Source organism: Leptonychotes weddellii, chromosome 8, assembly GCF_054177405.1.
Source record: "Leptonychotes weddellii isolate Sample4059 chromosome 8, ASM5417740v2, whole genome shotgun sequence".
Lineage (NCBI taxonomy): Eukaryota > Metazoa > Chordata > Mammalia > Carnivora > Phocidae > Leptonychotes > Leptonychotes weddellii.
The window spans coordinates 122,625,684-122,649,322 of NC_138376.1; the positions used below are offsets into that span (position 1 = coordinate 122,625,684).

General features: G+C 42.0%; 2 protein-coding genes and 1 non-coding gene across 13 annotated transcripts in view; 2 read left to right on the forward strand and 1 right to left on the reverse strand.

Annotated features, from left to right (window-relative positions):
• SERAC1 (serine active site containing 1) overlaps positions 1-12,752 on the reverse strand; it is a 251,449-nt gene extending 238,697 nt beyond the window's left edge. Inside the window, exon 1 of the mRNA XM_081829229.1 lies at positions 12,738-12,752. The gene's annotated coding sequence lies outside the window, so the exon portion shown is untranslated. The remainder of the gene's footprint in view (positions 1-12,737) is intronic.
• TULP4 (TUB like protein 4) overlaps positions 1-23,639 on the forward strand; it is a 227,238-nt gene that overhangs the window by 142,543 nt on the left and 61,056 nt on the right. For all 11 annotated transcript variants that reach the window (XM_081829212.1, XM_081829213.1, XM_081829211.1 and 8 more), the window contains 2 exons: positions 1,123-1,251; positions 15,194-15,355. In XM_081829212.1, the coding sequence (XP_081685338.1) occupies positions 1,123-1,251; positions 15,194-15,355 (291 nt within the window). The remainder of the gene's footprint in view (positions 1-1,122; positions 1,252-15,193; positions 15,356-23,639) is intronic.
• LOC115942891 (U6 spliceosomal RNA) lies at positions 20,657-20,763 on the forward strand. Its single transcript, XR_004077467.1, has one exon. It is a non-coding gene; the product is annotated as a U6 spliceosomal RNA (small nuclear RNA).

Genomic DNA, 23,639 nt, shown 5'->3' on the forward strand with positions numbered 1-23,639 from the left:
TTTTAAAGATTATTTATTTATTTATTTATTTGAGACAGAGAGAATGAGAGAGAGAGAGCACATGAGAGGGGGGAGGGTCAGAGGCAGAAGCAGGCTCCCTGCCGAGCAGGGAGCCCGATGCGGGACTCGATCCAGGGACTCCAGGATCATGACCTGAGCCGAAGGCAGTCGCTTAACCAACTGAGCCACCCAGGCGCCCGGGATTCAGATCTTTCTTATGAACAGCAGCTATGCTCTGGCTGGGTAATGACAGTGCTCGTTTGACTGACACACATTATTAGTATATGTCTGTGCATCCATGGATGTTCTGACTACCGGATGGACTTTTGACTTCCCGAGTGTGGGGTCTGGTGTTCTCCATCTAGGCATTGGTCATGTAGTGTCACACAGTGTGAACCTAGTAAGTACGAACCAGACGTCTGACTGAATGAATGAATTCCTCACTATCACCAGCATAGGCCAGTCAGGTGACACTGGGGGAACATTTCCCACAGTGAAGGCAGGGTACTGTTTTGTGGTTCATGAGTTCCCAGGACCACTTCATAGCCCTGTGTACTTACTGGTTTTATTGGACTCTGTGAGCCCTGCCCTCGGGCTCCTTGGGCATTTACCTAATCCCACAGAACACCTACCAGAGGGGCCACCTTTTGGATGAGGGAGTGATAGTTGAGAAAGATGAGAGTGATTTGTCCAGGATCAGAATTTTTCAAAGTAAAAAATTAAGTTGTTATACTCACAAATTTTGAAGCTTATAATTTCTTCATATTTCCTCTGTGATAAGTACTACATGGCTGAGGCATAGCAACTGTATTTTTTCCCAAGTTTTCTAGATGCTGAACTGTTCTTGCACTTGCGGGAATGGGCATTTTTGTGCCACAGCTTATTGTTTGCTCAGGTGTCTGCCATTTATCAGGAAGCCTTGTCATGGGGGTCTAGTTCCCTGTGATTCTGCCACCTGTGGGTTGTGCCCTGTGCTCTCTGCTAATCCCCACACCTGCCCTCAGCCATTCATTCCCCTTGACAATGCCTTCTCTTTAGTTCTGAAGTCTCATCTCTTCAGAGACATTCTTCTGGCCTGCTGCTTCATTACCTGTGGTAAATATCTTCTTGGTTATTTTCTAGGTTGTGCTGGTGAGGTGGAATGAGCCATACCAGAAGCTGGCCACGTGTGACGCAGATGGAGGGATATTTGTGTGGATTCAGTACGAAGGGAGGTGGTCTGTGGAATTGGTCAACGACCGAGGGGCTCAGGTGAGTGGGCAGGAGTGTCTTCCAGTGAGACATTGCTGGAGAGAGAATGCAGAGCGTGTATTCCAGGACAAGTGGAAGCTCGTTCCAGAAATAGGTGGAGTAGAAATAAATAAAACTAGAATTCTGCTTCTCATTCCTCTTGAGTATATCACTTGATAAAAAGAGAAAGATCATACTTCTCTATTCAACTATTCTGCTGTTGTGAGAACTCTCCAAGTTTTAAGCTTTAATTAAACCTGTGAAATCATTTTTTACCATTCATTGTTGTGATTACATGTTAAATTTGGATCTCTGAAGTCCTTAGGGCATATCACTTCTTTGCTCCCTTTGAAAGATACTTTCCCTGTGTTGTAATCTTCATAGTTCTCTGGCAGGGAGCTCCACACGAACTGTTCTCACAACCTCCTCATCAAGCTGAGTTTTTAACACTCTCTTCTGTCAGGTTTCAATTAGCGTGGCCACCTGTTGTCATCCTTCAGCTCTTCCTTTCTGATACAAATTTGTCTCTGCTCTGAGGAAAACAGGCGCTCCAGGGACTCCCTGCTGAGTGATGCTATTTTTAAACCTGCTCCAGAGATTCTTCTGGTTTCTGGTACAGATCTGGCTCTTCCCTCTTCCCCCTGTGATGATGGGCCGTGTGGAGCTCCGCGTCTCCTCTCGTGTACTTAGGAACACAGGTCCCATCCCCTCTGGCTTCAGAACCAAGTCCTCGGGGGACCTTTCTCCATGAGGGCTGTCTTAGATTGTTTTACCACTCCAGGGATGGTTTCCTTGTGACTGCCTTTCTATACATTTCTCAGGAAGTGGATTCTCACCCTCTTTTCTCCCATCTGTTGCTTAAATAAGCTACAAGCTCCTCAAGTCTAAAAATATGACCAGTGAAGTGACACAAAATTGCAAGGAACAAAGATATCATTAGCAGTTACTATTATACTAAGGGTCTTTGTAAGTTGTCATCACTGAAGACAAATCTACCTCTAGGTAAAATAGAACATTCTCTTTTGTGTGAGTTCATGTATTTGGTAGAGTAAATGTGATAATTTTGACTGACTCTGAAAAGGCCTCATCAGTTGCCTGTATACCTCCATGGAGTGAAAAAAGGAAGAGGTAGAACCTACCTGTGACTACTAACCAGCCATCTGGATACAGAGCCACAGATGAGGAAATCCCCATGACCATGAGACGTTCATGCTACCCGGAGGGTAGACATTGTGGTCAAGAGCATGAGCTCTGGAGTCAGACCACACAGACCAAGAGTCTCACTCCATGATTTCTTAGTAGGAGATACTTATTTTCTGTGCCTCAGTCTTCTCATCTGTTGCATAGGGACTTTAATGCTACCTGCCTCAGAGGATCACTAGGAGGATTAAATAAGATTGAACGTAGAAAGTACTTCGGACACTGTACCTGATAGTTGTCACCTCATACTGCTCTAGTGCCTATAGTATCTGAGGCACTGCGACCTCATACCCCTAACCACAGCCATAATGTCGGGGCGTCTGGGTGGCTCAGCTGGTTGAGCGTCCGACTCTTGGTTTCGGCTTGGGCTGTGGTCTTGGGGCTGGGAGGCTGGGCCACACATTGGGCTCTGTGATCATTGGGGAGTCTGCTTGAGATTCTCTCCCTCTGTTGCTCCCCCAACTCGCACGCGCATGCTCTCTCTGTCTTTCTCTCTCTCTCTCTAAAATAAATAAAATCTTGGGGCGCCTGGGTGGCTCAGTTGGTTAAGCGACTGCCTTCGGCTCAGGTCATGATCCTGGAGTCCCGGGATCGAGTCCCGCATCGGGCTCCCTGCTCAGCAGGGAGTCTGCTTCTCCCTCTGACCCTCCTCCTTCTCATGCTCTCTGTCTCTCATTCTCTCTCAAATAAATAAATAAAATCTTTAAAAAAAATAAAATAAAATAAAATAAAATCTCAAAAAAAAATAGTAGTCATAATGTCATCACCAAGACTGTCTTCAGGCCTTGAGGCAGCAACACTTTGTGGCTTTCTGTGAAGTGGAGAGACTTCTCTGAATTTGTCTGTAAGGGAAACTAAAATGCTCTCATTCTCCCATCCACCAGAGCATGAACTCATTTCCTTAGGTCCAGCGATCGAGTCAGACATGTCTTCAGACTTTGGACAACTAAAGGTCTCTAAAGCATTGCTCTGAGAAAGACCACAAAGAGGAGCTAGGACAGACTCTGACTAGGTGCTCGTCGTTTTCATGTGTTGTCTCTCAGTCTGCACAGGAACCCTACTGGGCAGATGCCATTCTCAGTTAATGGAAGGAACAAACCCTGATCAGGGAGGTTGAGTAAGTTGCCCAGGGAACTTCATGGGTGGTGAAGCAGAATTTGAGGCCAGGTTTGAGTCCAGAACACTCTGTCACACTGTCTTCTTCCCAGACGAGACACTTTTTTCTCTTTTAGCAGAAGTGCGTGTATTCATAGTATAGCCCAAAGAGCTCAGACTTCATTACCGTTAGAGAGTCCAGCCCCACCAGCCAAGCGTTGCTGCCACCACACTGTTTTCTCCTGACGGTAGCCCGTCTGAGGACGGAACCTTCTGTCGTCCCCACATAGCAGCTGTGTGGTTTCCACTACCACCATATCCCTCAGCTTTTCTTTTCATTGAGAATTTGGCACAAAAAAGCATTTTAGAAACAAGAAAGGGAGGATGGATTCAGACCTGGAGGTGAATAAACTCATATGGACCATAGAACACCTGGAAGCACCTGGAATCTCACAAATGCCTATCCCTGCCATGTTCAAAAAGTAATCACTGTACCTGTGATCTGATCTAGACATTTTTATAATTTTGTTGTATGGAACTCTGATTCTGCAAACCTTGAAACCCATTGAGCAGTTGTCAACAGTGAACACTTCTTTCTCGGGAAGATTTGGTTGCTTTGAATTGTGTTGGCATCAGAACTTACCTGAGTAGAGAAACATCATGCCCTGGGGATGATGACTCACTGGTTGAAGAAGTACTGGCCGTCTGTGCCCCTGAAACAGTGCCTGGTAGGAGAAAGGACAGTTTTGTGGCTTGGATGAGGAGGATCCTTAAAATCTGCTCAGAGAAAAATAAGACTTTTTAGAGGAAGTGCCAGGTGATGCATGTTACACAGCATGACTTGCAGTGTTATAAAGGAATCAAACGTTTGGCCAAAGCTAAGTGATGCTTTAACATTTTTTTTTTCAGGAAATGATTATGAATCCTTTATTTCGAAAGCGAGTCTGGAACAGTGCGTGCGTTATTGTGTAGGATTAGTCACCAAGGGTGGCTGTGCCCCGCGCATGCATTGGCTGTTGTGGTGAAAGCTGCCTCGGGCCGAGCTCTGACCAGGCTGATGCTCAGACGCAGTTAATCCGTGTCTGACACCGTGCTCAGTGAGGCAAGAGTACACAGCCTCTGCCACTGAAAGCCAACCACAAGGAGGGGGGCTTCCTGCTTATTTTCTTTACAGCACTGGGTATCAGTTCCCTTGTTCTTGTTTTTCCAGTTGTGGTATATTCTTAACACTCTACGCTGACCTAATTTAATAAACCCAGTGAGTTCACATCCTTTGTTATCATTTTCTCTGACTGCATGACTGGTGGTGTCTTGGGGAAGCTTCTTTTCACTGGCCATACCCTTCCACCCTCTAGTAGGATGTTTTTCTTTTTAGTACAGATCTCTTCCAAGATGAATGAGTTAGAATGCATGTAAATAAGTAGCATTACTTTTGCAAAATGAAAAGACTTTAAATTTTATTGCAGAATTAATGTTATCTCTAAAAAATGTTTTTAAGTTTCTTAAGAAAAACTAAATAGTGTAATTAGTTGAAACATAGAATCAGTGAAACCAGGGTTTTGAGTTTACCCTACTAAGCAAACAACTTTTTTCAGTAACCTTAGACCAGCTGTTGAAGAGCTATTTCACAAATCATGCTATTGTCACGGTGGAGACATGTTAACCACTGAATACAAACCTGTAACCCCTGCTGGGAAAACAGCAAATGTTATGTCCTCTTGGTGTTTGTCCATTTATTTTATTTTTATCTGAAATGTGATATGTCCAGTAATGTCACCGATTTTAAAGAAAGTTAAACATTTCCAAGTAAAAGCAACCTAAAACAGTTTTATGAATGAAAAGGTAGGTATAACTATAGAGATTACCAGGTAATCAAAGGTAATTAAAAGGTAATTCAGTGGGGGAAACAGTAGTCTTTTTTTTTTTTTTTTTTTGAGCTGTAATTGACACATAACATTATATTAGTTTCAGGTATACAGCATAACGATTTGATATTTGTACATACAGTTGACCCTTGAACAACTACAGTTTGAACTGCATAGGTCCCGTTACACATGGGTTTTTCCCCACACAGTACAGAGAGAAGGGCGGGGGGTCGAGCTAAGATGGTGGCATAATGGGAGGACCCTAGGCTTGCCTCGTCCCTCGAACATAGCTAAATAATTATCAATCAAATCATTCTGAATACCCAAGAAATCAACCTGAGAACTGACAGAACAAACTGTGCAACTAGAGGGAGAAAAGAGGCCACATCAAGGAAGGTAGGAAGTGTGGAGACATGGTTTGGAGGAGAAACAGATTGCTGGTGCTGCAGAAGGGAGGGAGCCCTGGTCTCAGAGAAAGGTGGGAGAGAGAAGAGTGCATGGGATTGTACAAGGAGAACACATCCCCAAAGCCATTGGCTGGGAAAATGAGAGAGGCTGATTTTCATGATTTTTTGCAACCAGTGGGGCTCAAAGACTGGAGTTTTAGAGGTGGTGGCATGGCTGGGATAGATCCTTGAGGGTGCTGCCTTACTCCTGCAGAGAAGGCAGGCAGGGAACCCGAGGCAGATGGCAGGATCTGAGGCTCACCTAAGACACACAGGGAGAAACTGTCCCCCCTTCTTAGAGTGCCTCTGTGAGAGGTAGCATTGCCTCTCTGGGGACAAAAGAGCCAGTGGGTGCCATTTCCCTCCCCTGCCCCTCAGCATAGGCTCAGAGACACTTGCTGAGGGCGGCTAACCTGGACACTAGCTCTTTAGCCTGCTTTGCTCCAAATCCCATGCCCCCATGCTCTGGTGTGACTGCCTTTCTGGGTCAAACCTGCATCATCCCAGCACAGTGAGACCCTCCACCACAAGACCAGTGCAGGTCCCCATCACACCAGGTCCCTAAAGTTCGGAGTTTTGAAAGTCAGCCAGCTTAGCTGGGATAGAGCCCAAAGTGCACTGCACTGCTCCAGGCAGGCAGGCAACCTAGAGACAGTGTGAAAACAGCAATATGAAAAACACATGGACGCATGAAGGAAAATTATTTGCTCTTCTGGGAGGGCTTCCCTGAGAGCAGCGAGCATGTGCTCCCCTCGCCCAGGACAAAGGAGCTGGCTGGCTCCATTCCCCTCCCCCGCCCCTCTGCATAAACCAACCTCAGTAAATAGCACAGTGCCAACACTGGCTGACTACCCTGCTAATGCCAAGCCCTGCCTCCCACCCCCCTCCCCGCCCCACACTCTGCTGGTACTGCTTTTCTCCACCAAGTGTGCCTAACGATGAGCACAGTGGGTCCCTTCCCCAGAAGACCAGCAGAAACCCACACACACACCATGTCTACCAACCATAGTGTTCTGCAAGCCTTCTTTTCTAGTGGAAGTGGCATCTGGTCTCATTTAACAAGCAGACCAGAGTACACACACTTAAAACTCACCACACTTTGGCCAAGGTCCGAACACTGTCCATTGCAGACAAGGAGAGCTTCTGTAGATGACTGACCTGAGGGATAGAGCAGCCAGAACACAGCAGCAGTGCGCATACAGCACACACCAGAGACACTTCCTGAAGCACTGGGCTCTGGACATTGTATGACCTCTTCTTCATAAAGCCCTTACTCTCAGGAGCAGGAAACATAACAGGATTTTCTAGCACAGAGAAGACAGAGACCTAGACAAAATGCCAGGACAGAGGAATTCATCCCAAAGAAAGAACAAGAAAATGTCACGGCCAGAGATCTAATCAAAACAGATTTAAGTAATATGCCTTATGCAGAATTTAAAGGAACAGTCATAAGGATACTCACTGGGCTTGAGAAAAGCACGGAAGAACTCAGGGAGACCTTTACCACAGAGATAAAAGAGCCAAAAAACAGGCAGAAATGAAAAATGCAATGTCTGAGATTCTAAACCGACTGGATGTCATGACCACAAGGATGGAAGAAGTAGAGGAATGAGTAAGTGGTATAGAAGATAGAATTACAGAAAATAAGCTGAACAACAACAAAAAATTATGGATCACAAGAGTAGACTTGGGGAACTCAGTGATTCCATCTAACCTAGTAACATTCATGTCATAGGAGTCCCAGAAGAAGAAGAGAGAGAAAAGGGGGCAGAAGGTTTATTTGAGGAAATCATAGCTGAAAACTTCCCTAATCTGGGGAAGGAAACAGACATCCAAATCCAGGAGGCATAGAGAACTCCCATCAAAACCAACAAAAGCAGGCCAACACGAAGACATATTGTAGTTAAATTTGCAAAATATAGTGATAAAAAAATCCTAAAAGCAGCAAGACAAAAGCAGTCCTTGACTGACAAGGATAGACCCAAAGATTAGCAGCAGATCTCTCCACAGAAACTTTGCAAGCCAGAAGAGAGTGGCATGATATATTCAACATGCTAAGTGGGAAAAATCTCAATCCAGCAAGACTATCATTCAGAATAGAAGGACAGATAAAGAGTTTCCAAGACAAACAAAAACTAAAGGGGTTTTTGACCACTAAACCAGCCCTGCAAGAAATATGAAAGGGGACTCTTTGAGTGGGAAAGAAAGACCAAGAGTGACAAAGACTAGAAAGGACCAGAGAAAATGTTCAGAAACAACAACAAAACAAGTAATAAAATAGCACTAAATACATATCTACTGATAATTATACTGAATGTAAATGGACTAAATGCTCCAATCAAAAGACATAGGATGTCACAGTGCATAAAAAAATCTGCCTACAAGAGATTCATTTTAGACCTAAAGATACTTGCAGGTTGAAAGGGGATGGGGAAATATTTATCATGCAAATAGGTGTCATAAGAAAGCCAGAGTAGCAATACTTATATCAGACAAACTAGATTTTAAAACAAAGACTATAACAAGAGATGAAGAAGGGCACTATATCACAATAAAGGGGACTATCCCGACAGGAAGATCTAACAATTATAAATACTTATGCCCCCAACTTGGAAGCATCCAAATATATAAAGTGATAACAAACATAAAGGAACTCATTGATAATAATAATAGTAGGGGACTTTAACAACCCACTTACATCAATGGACAGATTGTCTAAGCAGAAAAACAAGGAAGCAGTAGCTTGGAATGACACACTGGGCGAGATGGGCTCAACAGATATATTCAGAACAGTCATCCCAAAGCAGCAGAATATACATTCTTTTCAAGTGCACATGGGACATCCTCCAGAGTAGATCACATACTAGGTCACAAATCAGGCCTCAGCAGGTACAAAAGGATTGAGATCATACCATGCATGTTTTCTGACCACAACGCTATGAAACTTGAAGTCAGCCACAAGAAAAAATTTGTAAAGACCACAAATACGTGGAGGTTGAACAACATGCTACTAAAGAATAAATGAGTCAACCAGGAAACTAAAGAAGAAATTTGAAAACTACGTAGAAAACAAATGAAAATGAAAATATGGTGGTTCAAAACCTTTGGGCTGCAGCAAAAGCAGTCCTAAGAGGGAACTAAATATAGACCTACTTCAAGAAGCAAGAAAAATCTGAAATAAACAACTTAACCTTACACCTAAAGGAGCTAGAAAAAGAACAACAAATGAAGCCTAAAGCCATCAGAAGGGAAATAATGAAGATTAGAGCAGAAATAAATGACATCAAAAAAAAAAAAAAGTGGAATTAAGCAATGAAACCAGGAGCTTGTTCTTTGAAAAAAGTAATAAATTGATAAACCACTAGCCAGACTTATCAAAAAGAAAAGAGAAAGGACCCAAATAAATAAAATCACAAATGAGAGAAGACAAATAAAAACTAACACCACAGAAATACAATTATAAGAGAATATTATGAAAAATTATATACCAACAGATTGGACAATCTGGAAGAAATGGATAAATTTCTAGAAACATATAAACTACTAAAACTGAAACAGGAAGAAATAGAAAACTTGAACAGACTGATAACCAACAAAGAAATTGAATCAGTAATCAAAAATCTCCCAACAAACAAAAGTCCAAGGCAAATGGCTTCACAGGGGAATTCAACCAAACATTTAAAGAAGAGTTAATACCCATTCTTCTCAAACTATTCCAGAAAATAGAAATGGAAGGAAAACTTCCAAACTCATTCTATGAGGCCAGCATTACCCTGATTCCAAAACCAGACAAAGACTCCACTAAAAAAGTGAGCTACAGGCCAATATCCCTAATGAACACAGATGCAAAAATTCTCAACAAAATACTAGCAAATTGAATCAAACAGTACATTAAAAGAATCATTTCATCAAAATCAAGTAGGATTTATTCCTGGGCTGCAAGGGTGGTTCAATACTTGCAAATCAATCAATGTGATACACCACATTAATGGAAAAAAAAAAGGATAAGAACCATGTAATCCTCTCAATAAATGTAGAAAAAGCACTTGACAAAGTACAACATCCACTCATAATAAAAAAACCCTCAACAAAGTAGGGATTGAGGGAACATACCTCAACCTCATAAAGGCCATGTACGAAAAACCCACAGCTCATATCTTCCTCAGTGGGGATAAACTGAGAGCATTTCCTCTGTAGTCACAGACAAGACAGGGATGTCCACTCTCACCAGTGTTATTTCGCATAGTACTAGAAGGCCTGGCCACAGGAATCAGACAGCAGAAAGAAATAAAAGGCATCCAGATTGGCAAGAAAGAAGTCAAGCTTTCACTATTTGCAAACAACATGCTACTCTATATAGAAAACCCAAAGGATGGGGCGCCTGGGTGGCTCAGTCGTTAAGCATCTGCCTTCGGCTCAGGTCATGATCCCAGGGTCCTGGGATCGAGCCCCGCATCCGGCTCCCTGCTCTGCGGGAAGCCTGCTTCTCCCTCTCCCATTCCCCCTGCTTGTATTCCCTCTCTCGCTGTGTCTCTCAAATAAATAAATAAAATCTTTAAAAAAAAAAAAAAAGAAAAAGAAATCCAAAGGACTCCACCAAAAAATTGCTAGAACTGATAATATGAATTCAGTAAAGTTGCAGGATACAAAATCAACATACAGAAATCTGGTGCATTTCTATACACCAATAATGAAGCAGAAGAAAGAGAAGTTAAGGAATCGATCCCATTTGCAATTGCACCAAAAACCATAACATACCTAGGAATAAAGTTAACCAAAGAGGTAAAAGATCTGTACTCTGAAAACCATAAAACACTGATGAAAGAAAGTGAAGATGACACAAAGAAATGGATAACATTCCATGCTCATGGATCAGAAGAACAAATATTGTTAAAATGTCTGCACTACCCAAAGCAATCTACACATTTAATGCAATCCCTATCAAAATACCACCAGCTTTTTCCACAGAGCTGAACAAACAGTCCTAAAATTTGTATGGAACCACAAAAGACCCTAAACAGCCAAAACAATCTTGAAAAAGCAAAGCTGGAGGCATCACTTCAAGTTACATTACATAGCTGTGTAGTGATCAAGACAGTAGAGTACTGGCACAAAAACATACACACAGATCAGTGGAACAGAATAAAAATCCCAGAAATGAACCCACAACTATATGGCTAACTAATCTTTGACGAAGCAGGAAAGACTATCCAGTGGAAAAAAGACAGTCTCTTCAACAAATGGTGGTGGGAAAACTGGACAGCTACATGCAAAAGAATGAAACTAAAGTACTTTCTTATACCATACACAAAAATAAATTCAAAATGGATGAAGTGGATGTGAGACAGGAAACCATCAAAATCTTAGAGGAGAACATAGGCAGTAACCTCCTGGAATCGGCCATAGAAACTTCTTAATAGATACATCTGCTGAGGCAAGGGAAACAAAAGCAAAAAAACCTGTTGGGACTTCATCAAAAACTCCTGCGCAGCAAAGGAAACAATCAACAAAACTACAAGGCATCCTTCAGATTGGGAGAAGATAATTTGCCAATGATGTATCTGACAAAGGGTTAGTATCCAGAATCTATAAAGAACTTAAAAAATTCAACACCCAAAAACAAATAATCTAGTTTAAAAATGGGCAGAAGATACGAATAGACATTTTTCCAAAGAAGACATATGGATAGTTAACAGACATATGAAAAGATGCTCAACATCACTCATCATCAGGGAAATACAAATCAAAACTACAGTGAGATATCACCTCACGCCTGTCAGAATGGCTGTAGTTAACACTGGAAACAACAGATGTTGATGAGGATGCAGAAAAGGGGGAACCCTTTTGCAAAGCTAGCGGGAATGCAAACTGGTACAGACACCCTGGAAAACAGTGTGGAGGTTCTTCAGAAAGTTAAAAAAAGAACTGCCCTACAATCTAGCAGTTGTACTACTAGGTATTTACCCAAATGATACAAAAATACTGATTTGAAGGGGCACATGCACCCCGATGTGTATAGCAACATTATCAACAACAGCCAAATAATGGAAAGAGCCGAAATGTCCATCGACTGATGAATGGATAAAGACGATGTGGTATATATTACACACACACAATGGAATACTACTTAGCCATAAAAAAGAATGAAATCTTGCCATTTGCAACGATATAGATGGAGCTAGAGAGTATTATGCTATGCAAAATAAGTCAGAGAAAGTCAAATACCATATGATTTCACTCATGTGGAATTTAAGAAACAAACAGATGAAATAGGGGAAAATTAAAAAAAAAAGAGAAGCAAGCCAGAAAACAGACTCTTAACTATAGAGAACAAACTGACGGTTGCTAGAGGCAAGGTGGGCAGGGGATGGGGTAAATGGCTGATGGGGATTAAGGAGGGCACTTGTGATGAGCACTGGGTGTTGTATCTAAGTGATGAATCACTGAATTCTACACCTGAAACTAATATTACATTATGTTAACTAACTAGAATTTAAATAAAAACTTAAAGAAATACAGTATAGTACTGTAAATGTATTTTCCTCATGATCTGGTTAATAACCATTTTCTTTTCTCTAATGGGATTGTAAGAATACAGTGTATAATAGCTATAACATACAAAATATGTATTAATTGACTGTCTTTTTTGCTATTCATAAGGCTTCTGGTGAACAGTAGGCTATTAATAGTTAAGTTTTCGGGGAATCAAAAGTTACATGTGGATTTTCAGCTGCCTCGGAGTCAGCATTCCTAAGCCCTGAGTTGTTCAAAGGTCAACCATATTGTGAAAGGATCACCATAATAACTCTAGGTAACATCCAGGGAATAATCTTTGACAAATGGTGCTGAAACAACTGAATGTCTATATTTTAAAACAAAAACAAAAAAACCCTTGCGGCACCTGGGTGGCTCAGTCAGCTAAGCGCCTGCCTTCAGCTCAGGTCATGATCTCAGGGTCTTAGGATCAAGACCCATGTCGGGGGCCTCCCCACTCAGTGGGGAGTCTCCTTCTCCCTCTTCCTCTCCCTCTGCCCCTAATCCCACTCGTGCTCACTCTCTCTCTCTCAAATAAATAAAATCTTAAAAAAAAAACAAACCCTTGATTGTGACGTTACACTCTGTACAAAAATTAACTCTAAATAAATCGCAGATGTGCAGGTAAAAACTAAACTTCTCTGGAAACTTTGGGTTTGCAACCTTTAGGTAAACATTAGGTAATTAGGTAAACATTCAATGGATTGGACACAAAAAGCATGAAGCCTGAAGGAAAAAAATTGATACTGGACTTCATCAAAACTTAAGACTTTTACTTTTTGAAAGGTACCACTAAGAAAATGAAAAGGCAAGCCACAGAGTAAGAGAAATTATTTGCAGCACACATATCTGACAAAGGATTGTATCTAGAATTTTTATCACACAATAAGGTTGAAAACTCATATATTCATATATATGCAGACATAGTATATACATCTGTATGAATATTCATACACATAACACATATATATGAATGAATGAATAGATACATATAGCAAGGGATTTGAACAGACATTTCCCAAGAGATGATGTGCAAATAATCAATAAGCATGTGAAATGATGCTCAAAATGGCTACATTGGAGAAATGCACAGTGTTCTATCACTATGTACCTACTCGAATAGCTAAAATAAAAGAGACTGACAACACCAAGTGCGGGTGAGGAGTGGACGTGCTGGTACTCTCATACACTGCTGCTGGGAGTATAAAATGGCATAACCACTTTGGAAAATAGTTTGGTCATTTCTTATGCAGTTAGGCATGCACTTACCATACAATCCAGCAGTTAATTCCACTCTTAGGTATTTATTTACTCAAGAGAAATGAAACCATGTGTCTTCAAAAAGTCTTGCACGTCAATGTTCATAGCAATTTTATAATAGACAAATACTGGAAATAACCTAAATGCCTGGCAGTTTGGGTGGATAAATAAATTGTGGTCTATTTATACAATGGAATAGTACTCATCTGTGAAAAGGAATGAACTGTTAATGCACACAAGAATTTAGAATACTCTCAAACCATTTTACTGAGTAAGAGCAGCCATACACAAAAGTGAACATATTATACAGTTCCATTCATGTAAAATTCAAGAATAAGCAGCTAGTGAGAGAAATTAGATGACTGGTTGCCCTGGACCAAGGGTGAGGGTAGGGGATTGACTTCTGAGGGGGAACTTTATTTTATTGTATATAAATTATACCTCAATAAAGTTGATTTTTAAAAAGATAATAAATACTATCAGCAACTACTTGCCAACAGTTTGGAAAACTTAAACTGGAAATTTTTTTTAAAATAACTTAATAGAACTGACTCAAGAAGAAGTAAAAAGCTTAAAAGTTTGACTAATACTAAAACTATTAAGTAAATTGAAGCAATGATTAAACATCTTCCTACAAAAAAATTCAGAGCCAGATAGTTTTATAGGCATGTTATACCAAGCTTTCAAACAACAGGTCATCCCAGTTTATACAAATTCTTCCAGGCAGTGAGACAAGAGGAAGTACTCTCCAGCTCATTCTGAGAGGTCAGCATAACCTTGATAAATCCAGACAAAGACATTACAAAAAAGGAAATCATAAGTTTATTTCACTCATGAATACAGCTGTAGAAGTTCTAAACTCATTACTAAACCAACTTCAACTGTGTCTATAAAAGACAATACTTCACCTCCAAGTTTGGCTGCTTCTGGGCATGCAAGGGTAATATAATTTGAGGAAATCCATAGAAGTAATTCACTACAGTAATAGATTAAAAGATTTTAAAAATGTGGTTACTTGAATGAATTCAATAAATGCATTTGATAAGTGTATGTGATTTTTCCAGTTAAATTTTTTTTTTCATTTTGATTAAGGGAATATTGTTAGCAAGATTGAGAAAGTTATATAATAAGAAACTGAGAACTTAACTATTTTGATAAATGACCCAGAGACACTAATGGAGAATCTGTTACTGTAGGTGGGAGGTCATAGGACCATGGCACTGGATCATTCTTGGTGAGGCCATTCACCAGATGTTTGTGATCAAGGATGTTACCTATCCCCTTTGTGTCTGTTTTCTCCATAAGATGGGCATGATAACACCTCCCACGAACAAGGCTTAAAGAATTAACATATGTGAAGCGCTTAGCACTGCACTGACACTTGCTTTTCAAATTATATCTTTTATATTATATATTAGTGTTACAATACATATATTCTATATATTTTCTTTAAGGCCACCCGACTCTTAGCCAAAGGCTAAGTTAATGACTGTAGCCTTTGATAAAAGTGCTTTCCCTTTCAGATTACAAATTGACACCTTTTTGTCTATGTGTGTCTCAAAGGTGAGTGATTTCACGTGGAGCCATGATGGGACTCAAGCACTTATTTCATATCGAGATGGGTTTGTCCTGGTTGGTTCTGTCAGCGGACAGAGACACTGGTCATCTGAGATCAACTTGGAAAGTCAAATCACATGTGGCATATGGACTCCTGATGACCAACAGGTAAAGCCTCTTAAATATGGGTGTGTAATGTTAAAACCGTGTGAGGTGAGGAGGAAGTGAATTGCATACAGTCACACACGGAAGGGGTAGGGATGGGGGAAGCTGGCTCAGAAGCGCCTTGCATCACAAAAGTGAAGAACAATGAATATGTCCAGGTGAAAATTAAAAACTAAGTGAACCATAGATTGGAGAAATAATATTTCCCATCAATATGGTAAACATTGAGTTAACATTTTAATTATAGAAAATATTCTTACAAATACACTTTTAAATCTATATAAATAGTTGGTAAATGGATAATGGACATAATGATTCACCAAGGAAGTTCAACTAGTCAGTATTCATATGGTGGAAAAGTGTGCATTTTTAGGAGAAAAATGCAAAATAACGTAGTGAGGATATAGTTTCACTTATTAGCAAAAAATAATAAAATGATACAGGTGATATACTGGTTAATGATAAGAGTTCAATCAAAGGATTCTTCTTCATTGCTGGTAATAATGTGTACTAGACCTTTGGGGAAGCAATTTGGGCGGAATATGTCAAAAGTCTTAAAAAATTGTTGTCCACTTTGACCTGGTAATATACTTCAGGAATTTATCTAAAAGAAACTAAAGGGGAGAAAATAAAAGTTATCGTCATTAAAGCATTATTTATGATAGTAAAAATTCAGCAACAGCCTACTTGTCTAAAAATAGAATGATTAAGTGAACTATGGTATTACCACTGAGAGGATTATATAAGAAGTAGTTCAGAAAATTGTGGGTTCTGGTTATGAAGACAATCTGAAAGAGCTCTTATGATATAATGTTGAGGGAAAGAAAATCAGGATATGAAATGGTGTAGGTGGTATGATTACCATGTCATAAAACAACCAAAGGAAACCCATCCACATGCTAGAAAGACCTGGAAGGAGACAAAATGCCACAGGTAGGTTGTTTTACAGTGAAGAGCTTTTGGGTCATTCTCTAAAACCCAATTTTAAAATTTTCTTTAATGTATCTGTTTTACTTTCATGATAAAATAATATATAACCTAATAAAGTTATATACTGATAATTCATTTTTTAAATAAAAAGATTGGCCTGGTAAAACCTTTGTAAATATGAAGCTTATGTTTTCCAAGCACAACAAAATCCAGAAAATGCCAGGACATTTCGTAGCAGAGATTTTAGTTTAATATTGGTAAAAGCAAGCAGTATAATAAGGAATCATAACTTTCATTTTTGAATCTTTTTTCTTTTCATTCTTTTTTTTTTTTTTTTTTTTACTGAATTGCCTTCCACTAATCACTAAACATTCCATGTTTCCATTTTTTTTTCCGAGTAAAAGTGGTCAATATTCTTTCTCTTTCTTCTCAAAATTACTATTATGAGAGCTACAAAGCAGCAGTTGCAACTCCAAGTTTCTTCCATGGCTCTGAGGCTCCTAAGTATCCAGTAGCATATGCGTGTAACTCAAAGAAGCACTTGCATTTACTGTGACGTGTGTTTGCAGGTGTTTACTGCCCCTAGAGTCTGCTCTGAGAAGTCGGTGCAGCCCATTCAGTGGCCTTGCCCAGACACCTCTCCCTGCACGTTTCCTCCTCTGTGATGGGGGGGTGTGAATTATTTCCTGCCTGTTTCCCCGGGGCTTTTGTAATGATCAGATGAGTGAACAGATGTGAAAGCACTTACAAATGTGGAAGTGGAAGTCTTGGCTTCACATTCTTCCCTTGCCTCGAGGGATGGAACGTGGGAGGCTCATGTCCCAATCCCCTGATGAGCTCTGCCTGCCTGTGTCCCCAGCAGACAGCATACTTGGCGTGTGACAGGCACAGGACCCAGACACGCCAGGGGCACAGTGGGCAAGACTTGGCACCTGCCTTTGAGGTGCTGGGGCCCCCAAACATCCTGTGCTGCGTCCCGGCAAAGTGGCTGGGATAGCAGACAGCATGGTGTCGTGGGCATGACGGAGAGCAGGTGGGCTGCAGCTTTAAAGCCAGGAGGAGGCACTTGGACTTGGCTCTGTAGACCCGTCTGCAGGATCAGAGAGTGGCTTCGGCTGGTGGTTGGTCTCCTGGCCCACAACCTCTGTCTGAAAAACTGCTTTTACTGGGTCCGTATTTGGAGCTAACAGGTAGGATGTCATTGAAGGAAAGCGCTGCACTCACTGCCTTTTCGAAAGGTTGCAGACCCCCGAAGCAATGAGGATCCTTACAGGATACTCCCGTCAGTCGTATTTGAACCGAGACATGGAAAAATAACATTCCTTCCTCCTTGTCTGTCACTCTTTCATATCTCTTGCTTGGTTTGAAAATTATTAATGAGAAAAGAGTATGAAGACAATTTGAAATGTAATGCCCTGAGCTCTTACCATTGGGAGCTGATGTTTAAAGCCGCGCCTCCTCCATCTCAGGCTGTCTCTTCCCTTGTCCCCGAGAACCTCCTGCACTTAACATAGAGTAAAATGTTGTCCACGATGAAGCCACCTCCTCCCCTCTTGAGATACTGCTGATCATAAGGGATTTTAGGTTATTTCTTAACTTTTTAAAATATAAGCAGTACTATTTTACAAGTGAGTTTGAGAGTCTAGGTATTTTCCTACTTGTCATATATTTTCTTCAGTTTAGAGTGGTGATCTCTATACCCTTTTGAGGATTGTAGACTACTTTAAATATCAGATGGAAATTGGGAACCCTTTTCCTGGAAAAATGTGCACACGTACATACGTGATTATATCTATCACTTTGCATAGAATGTTGGGAGCTCATAAGATTCCATGTTCCTCCCCCTTCAGATTCCTGATCTAGACAGTCTAGAGGCCACATTTGGGATCATTTTCCCCAACTTTCTGATGCATATATTCAAACATTACAGAAAAGTTGAAAGAATATACCTGCCTTAAATTCAGCAACTAATGTTTTCCTATATTTGTGCACTCTCTCCTCCTCTCGCCCTTCCTGCCTCCCTTTCTCCCTCTCTTTCTCTTCATACACGCACACATTTTTGCGGTACTGTTTTTGAAAATAAGTTGTAGACATTGTGCACATCACTATGAAATATTTGAACATGCTTGTCGTAAGAATACGATCATTCTTCCTACATTATCACCCCCAAGAAATTAGCAGTGATATTTTCTGGTATCCAGGCTACTTCATAGCTCCCTAATGGTTACAAAAGTGTGTGTTGTAAGCTTTTCTTTCTTTTTTTTGTTATTTGGAACTGGGATCCAAGTTATGTACAGCAATTGTTTGTTACATCTTCAGTCTAGAAAAATTTCCTTTTTTTTTTTTTTTTTAAATGACATTACCTTTCTCACAAGTTTAGTGTGGTTACTTTGTAGAATATTCTACAGTCTAGACTTGTACGATTGTTTACCCATAGTATCATTTAACTTCTGCTAGCCTCTGTATTTTCTGTCATCTGGAAGTTAGGTTGAGATTAGGTTTGGATTAAACAGGTTGGGTAAGGATAGTTAATAGGTGATACCCTATCATTCACACTGAGCCACATTAAAAGGCATATAATGTCTTGTTATCCCACTAGGAGGAGAGCTGAGTCTGATGGAACTCTTGTAAAAACAAAACTATTTTTCAAAACTATTGTTCTTAATTTCATCTATACTTATAGTGAATTTTTTCAAGCGATGTGTTTCATGTCAGGCTAAAATTTGTCTTCCATTAAATTGCAAGAAGGGAAGGTGATTCTACCTGGAGTTTATATAGTAGATAAAGACTGTCTTAGTCTCCTTGGGCTGCCATACAGAATTCTACAGGCTGGAGGGCTTAAACATCAGGCATTTATCTCTCACAGTTCTGGAGGATGGAAGCTCAAGATGAGGCCTTGGCAGGCTTGGTTGCTCTTGAAGCCTCTCTCCTTTTTTTTTTTTAAAGATTTTATTTATTTATTTGACAGAGAGAGACACAGCAAGAGAGGGAACACAGCAGGGGGAGTGGGAGAAGGAGAAGCAGGCTTCCCGCGGAGCAGGGAGCCCAATGCGGGGCTCGATCCCAGGACCCTGAGATCATGACCTGAGCCGAAGGCAGTCGCTTAATGAGCCACCCAGGCGCCCTGAAGCCTCTCTCCTTGACTGGCAGTTGGCCGCCATCTTCCTGTGTCCTCACATGGCCTTTCCTCTGGGTGCTCATCCCTGGTATCTCTTTCTCTTCATAAAAGGACACCAATTCTGTTGGTTTAGGGCCCTATCCTTATGACCTCATTTAACCTTCATTATCTCTTTATAGGCTCTATCTCCAAATCCTGCGACATTAGGGGTTAGGGCTACTGCATATGAATTTCGAGTGGGATACAAATGTTCAGTCCATAGCCTCATAAAAAATATGACTCTTCAACAAATATTTTGAAGAATAGAAAATTCACAGAAAAGACACTTATATAAATTTAGCTTGATAAACTTGAGATGTATTTATAAATAGAACAGTCTTTGTAGGGTTTGGAAGAAAAAGCAAATGATATAAATAGAAAATGTCAGAGAAATAAATATAAATATGACTGGGGAAAAAATTTCTGTGGGTCCTAAGTTGATCAAGAGTAATGCAGCAGTGAAGCTTTTGCCATTTCGAGGAAGTACCCAGCATCACAGCACAGTGCGTAGGAGGAGAATGCTTAGTCCCCTCTACGTTCTCCAGGGGCGTGGGAGAACACCATGCCTCTTGACATAGGAAAGTGCTTTGAGACCTGTACATTTACACACATCCATCTAACCATTCTCTGAGTCTTAGGTGAACATCGGTTCACTTTGAGAGCCTTTGAACCAGAGAAGGTTGTTGAGAACCTGAGGTGCATTTCCATCAGGAGAGTTAGAGATGCCAGCACATGATCCTTGTGTGTAGACATGAGCATGACTCTCCTAGAAGAACAGCGAGTAGCTTTGGTGGATCTGTGTCCATGGAAGATGGGACAGAAGGAAAAAACCCCAGACTCACATGTAGGAATTCAGGTTAGATGAGGAAGAAGGAGCCCACCTAAACCAGTACGGGAAGAAAACTCTAGCTCCAGCCCTTCTTGGGAGAACGCCTTGCAAGAAGAAAGCTCCCAGGAACACCCTTCTGCCATGGGTACAAGGAGGTCTGCCAAGAACTGCTTCTCCAGCAGGTGGTTTGTCTTTTTCTCTTCCCAGGTACCCCTTATCTACCACAGCTCCTGGAGTATGGCGCATGCATAGTTTGGGTGCCTGAACCATTTGGATTTATTTTAAGGGGATCCCGAGGCATCGAAGCTGTGTACACTTTAGGGAGGTCAGCAATACCCGTTGTCACTCACAGCGCAGCCCCCAGATCAGATGCTGTGTGGTTCATCCAGTGCTCACTTCGGCAGCACATACACTAAAACTGGAATGATGCAGAGAAGCTTAGCTGGGCCTCTGCGCAAGGATGACACACAAATGCCATATGGTTCATCCAGGCCTCGCAGCTTCCTCCCTCTCCCTGACTCAGGGATCCTTTTCAGGGATCTCAGTCCTCGCCTGTTGGCCTTTCCTTCTGGTTGCTTCTGCTTTCTCCTCGGGCAGACCTGTCTCTCTTCCCGAGGCCTCCAGGGCTGTGGGGCTCTTTCCTCACGTGAAGCCTGTTCTCCAAGAAGCCTGGGGCTTCACATTGCCCCACCCAGCCCCCCACCCCCACTCTGACTGAGGCGTCTGTGACCCCAGGCTGCATATCCAGGCCTCATGCTTTCTGGACAGTGCTCTCCCCCAAAGCCAGTCCCTCTTCCAGCCTTGTCTTGCCTCTTCCCTGTACTGTCCTTCATACCCTGCTCCTGGAAGCCTTCCCAGCTGCCGCCTTAGCCCACACATCCACCTCGGGCTCCCGTGCTCGTTCCTCGTTCTCACCTGGTCCACTTGTCTAGGGCTCCGGTGTTGGGCATTTCCCCTTTTTTCTCTCCTTGGGGTGATTTCTCCCACTGTCAGAGCCTGTCAGCTCCCACCTGAGCGTGCAGGCTCTCCAGGCTGCGAGCTGCGTGAGCCATCGGCCCCTCTTGTCCCTCACGCTGAGCACCCGCTGCCTGGACCCTGCTCAAATCCAGCTGGGTCCCAGCTTAGCTTGTCAGTCTTCCTCCCTGCCCCCTCCTCTGTTGCTGATCACTTGCACCCAACCTGGGAATTTCACTGGACTTGCCCTCTTCCTTGTCTTCACCCTCCACTTAGTCACCAACGCCTGGTGATTCCACTTCTTAAATCTTTTTGTGTCAGCGATTGTTTATTTATATTTAAATGCTAAAGATGGTGACATTCAGACCAGCTTAAAGGCAAGTGTTTCAACTCTCACACACCTTGCATTCTGTAACAGGGCTGCTGGACTTGGCGACTTGTAAGTTCTTCCCATCTTCAGCTTTGCTCCCTGGCTGGTTCCTTCTTTTTGTCAGTGGCCACTTCTACCACCCTGGGCTGCCCCTTTCCTGGTTCCTGAACAGTGAGGGAATGAGTGACTTTTCCAGTCTTTGAAGTTATTTAAAGATCTCCCTTTGCCTGCAGCCGTGGCTTGCAAACTGTGTTCCTCACAGAATTCTGTGGAACTGCCTTCCTAGGGCAGGGGATGGAGTGAGCTTCAGGGAGGAGGGGGCCTGGAGCACCCAGACCAGATCCCCGGGCAACTCCACTTCTGTTTTAGATACGAAATGGGGATTATGTCTTACATTTTGTTTTTGAGGGAAAATCTATAAGATAAACATATGAGTCTGGTCTCTCTAACTTTCTATTTATTTTTACTGTTTATTAAATTTAAAAGCAGTAGTTTTTAAAAGTCAAATAGTACTACTAGGCTTATAATGAAAAATATAAAAAACAAACAAAATACCGGCACCTTTTCATTCCCTGTGCTATCCCTCCCACTCCCTGATCCCCGCTCCCCGAGGCAGCCACTTGTAACTCTCTGTGTTTCTCTCCATATTTCTGAAAGATGGGCTTGTTCTGTCAGATCTTGATGTTTTGGACTCAGGTGTTCTCTACTAACTTCCTGCCTGGAAAATGAGAAGCTGGCTTTCTTGGAATGCCCCTTTCCATACCCAGCCTCCCAGCGTGCTCCCGTCTCCACAGTTAGTCATTCTGTGCTCAAAGTGCGATTCACAGATGACGGGCACACAAAACCAGGGTTGCATTGTCTGCCTTGTGCACTGTTGGCTTTGCCCACAGTTAGTAATGTTGCCTTACTTATTGCTTAGTTGTCTGTATACCAATCACAGATTAATTCCTACACCCCCCCCCCCAAATATTAGAAATCTCCTCCGAATGTGTTCCTCCACTTGGGACTTGGTTTTCTGGTGCTGTCCCTCCTGGGACCCTCAGCTCCCTGCCCCAGCAACACACTTGGCTCCCTGTGCCGTGGTTCCCTTCTCTCCCCTCGTGTGGGTGCCCCTATTTCTGCGATCACCTTTATTTCATGGTCTGGTGGAACCCTCATCATGGTGGAACATGTCTTCCAGGTGTTGGAAATTTCAAGACAGTTGTATGTTTAGCTGGGACACCATGACCCCTTTGCAACCCGTCCTTTCAGGTCTTTGGTATTTTCTTTTCCCTTTCTGGAAATCTTATTACTTAGATGTTGCCCTTCTAGATTGATGATCTGATTTTAATATCTTTTCTCTCCCAGTTGCTTTGCTTTGCTTGCTTATCCCATTTTCTGGGCAATATCCTGAGCTATATCCTCCCAAGTTTTCTTTGACTTTTAAAAAATTAACACTATTTTTAATTTTTAAGAGTTCTGTTTTCTGATTGTTCTTTTTTTAAAAAACAACGTCATATTCATGGAGGATGAAACAACATGAAGATATTGATTGGAGGTTTTGAAGTATCTTGCTGTATTCTTCATTGTCTTTCTCCTTCACATTCTTTGTGGCTTTGTTTTGGCTTCTTTCATATTAGATGCTTTTCTCAAATGTCTGGTTGTCACTGGTCATCTGCTCGTATTTAAGAGGTGGAGACTAAAAAATGATCTGGACACTAGGCAGTGGTGGTCCTCTTAAATGATGGGCTCCGCTGTGGGGCGACTACTGGACTTGTCCTTCCACATGTCCCTCACCTGGTGACTGAGGTGGGCTCGTTTCCAGCACCGAGTTGCCGAGCTTTCCCTATAGGCCCCTGAGCTGTGTCTGTGTCCTGCCCCCACCCCAGGCTTCTGTTCAGTCCCTCCAGAGGGTCAGACAGACGCACGCCTCCTGTCTGTGTGCACGGGAGAGGATGTGTGGAGGTTTGCCCGTTCTCTTTCAGGGCTTCCACCCAATTCTCCTGTCTTCTCCCAGCCCTCATGTCCATTTTCAGGAAGGTCTTTCGCTTCTGTGGCATAAACCAAC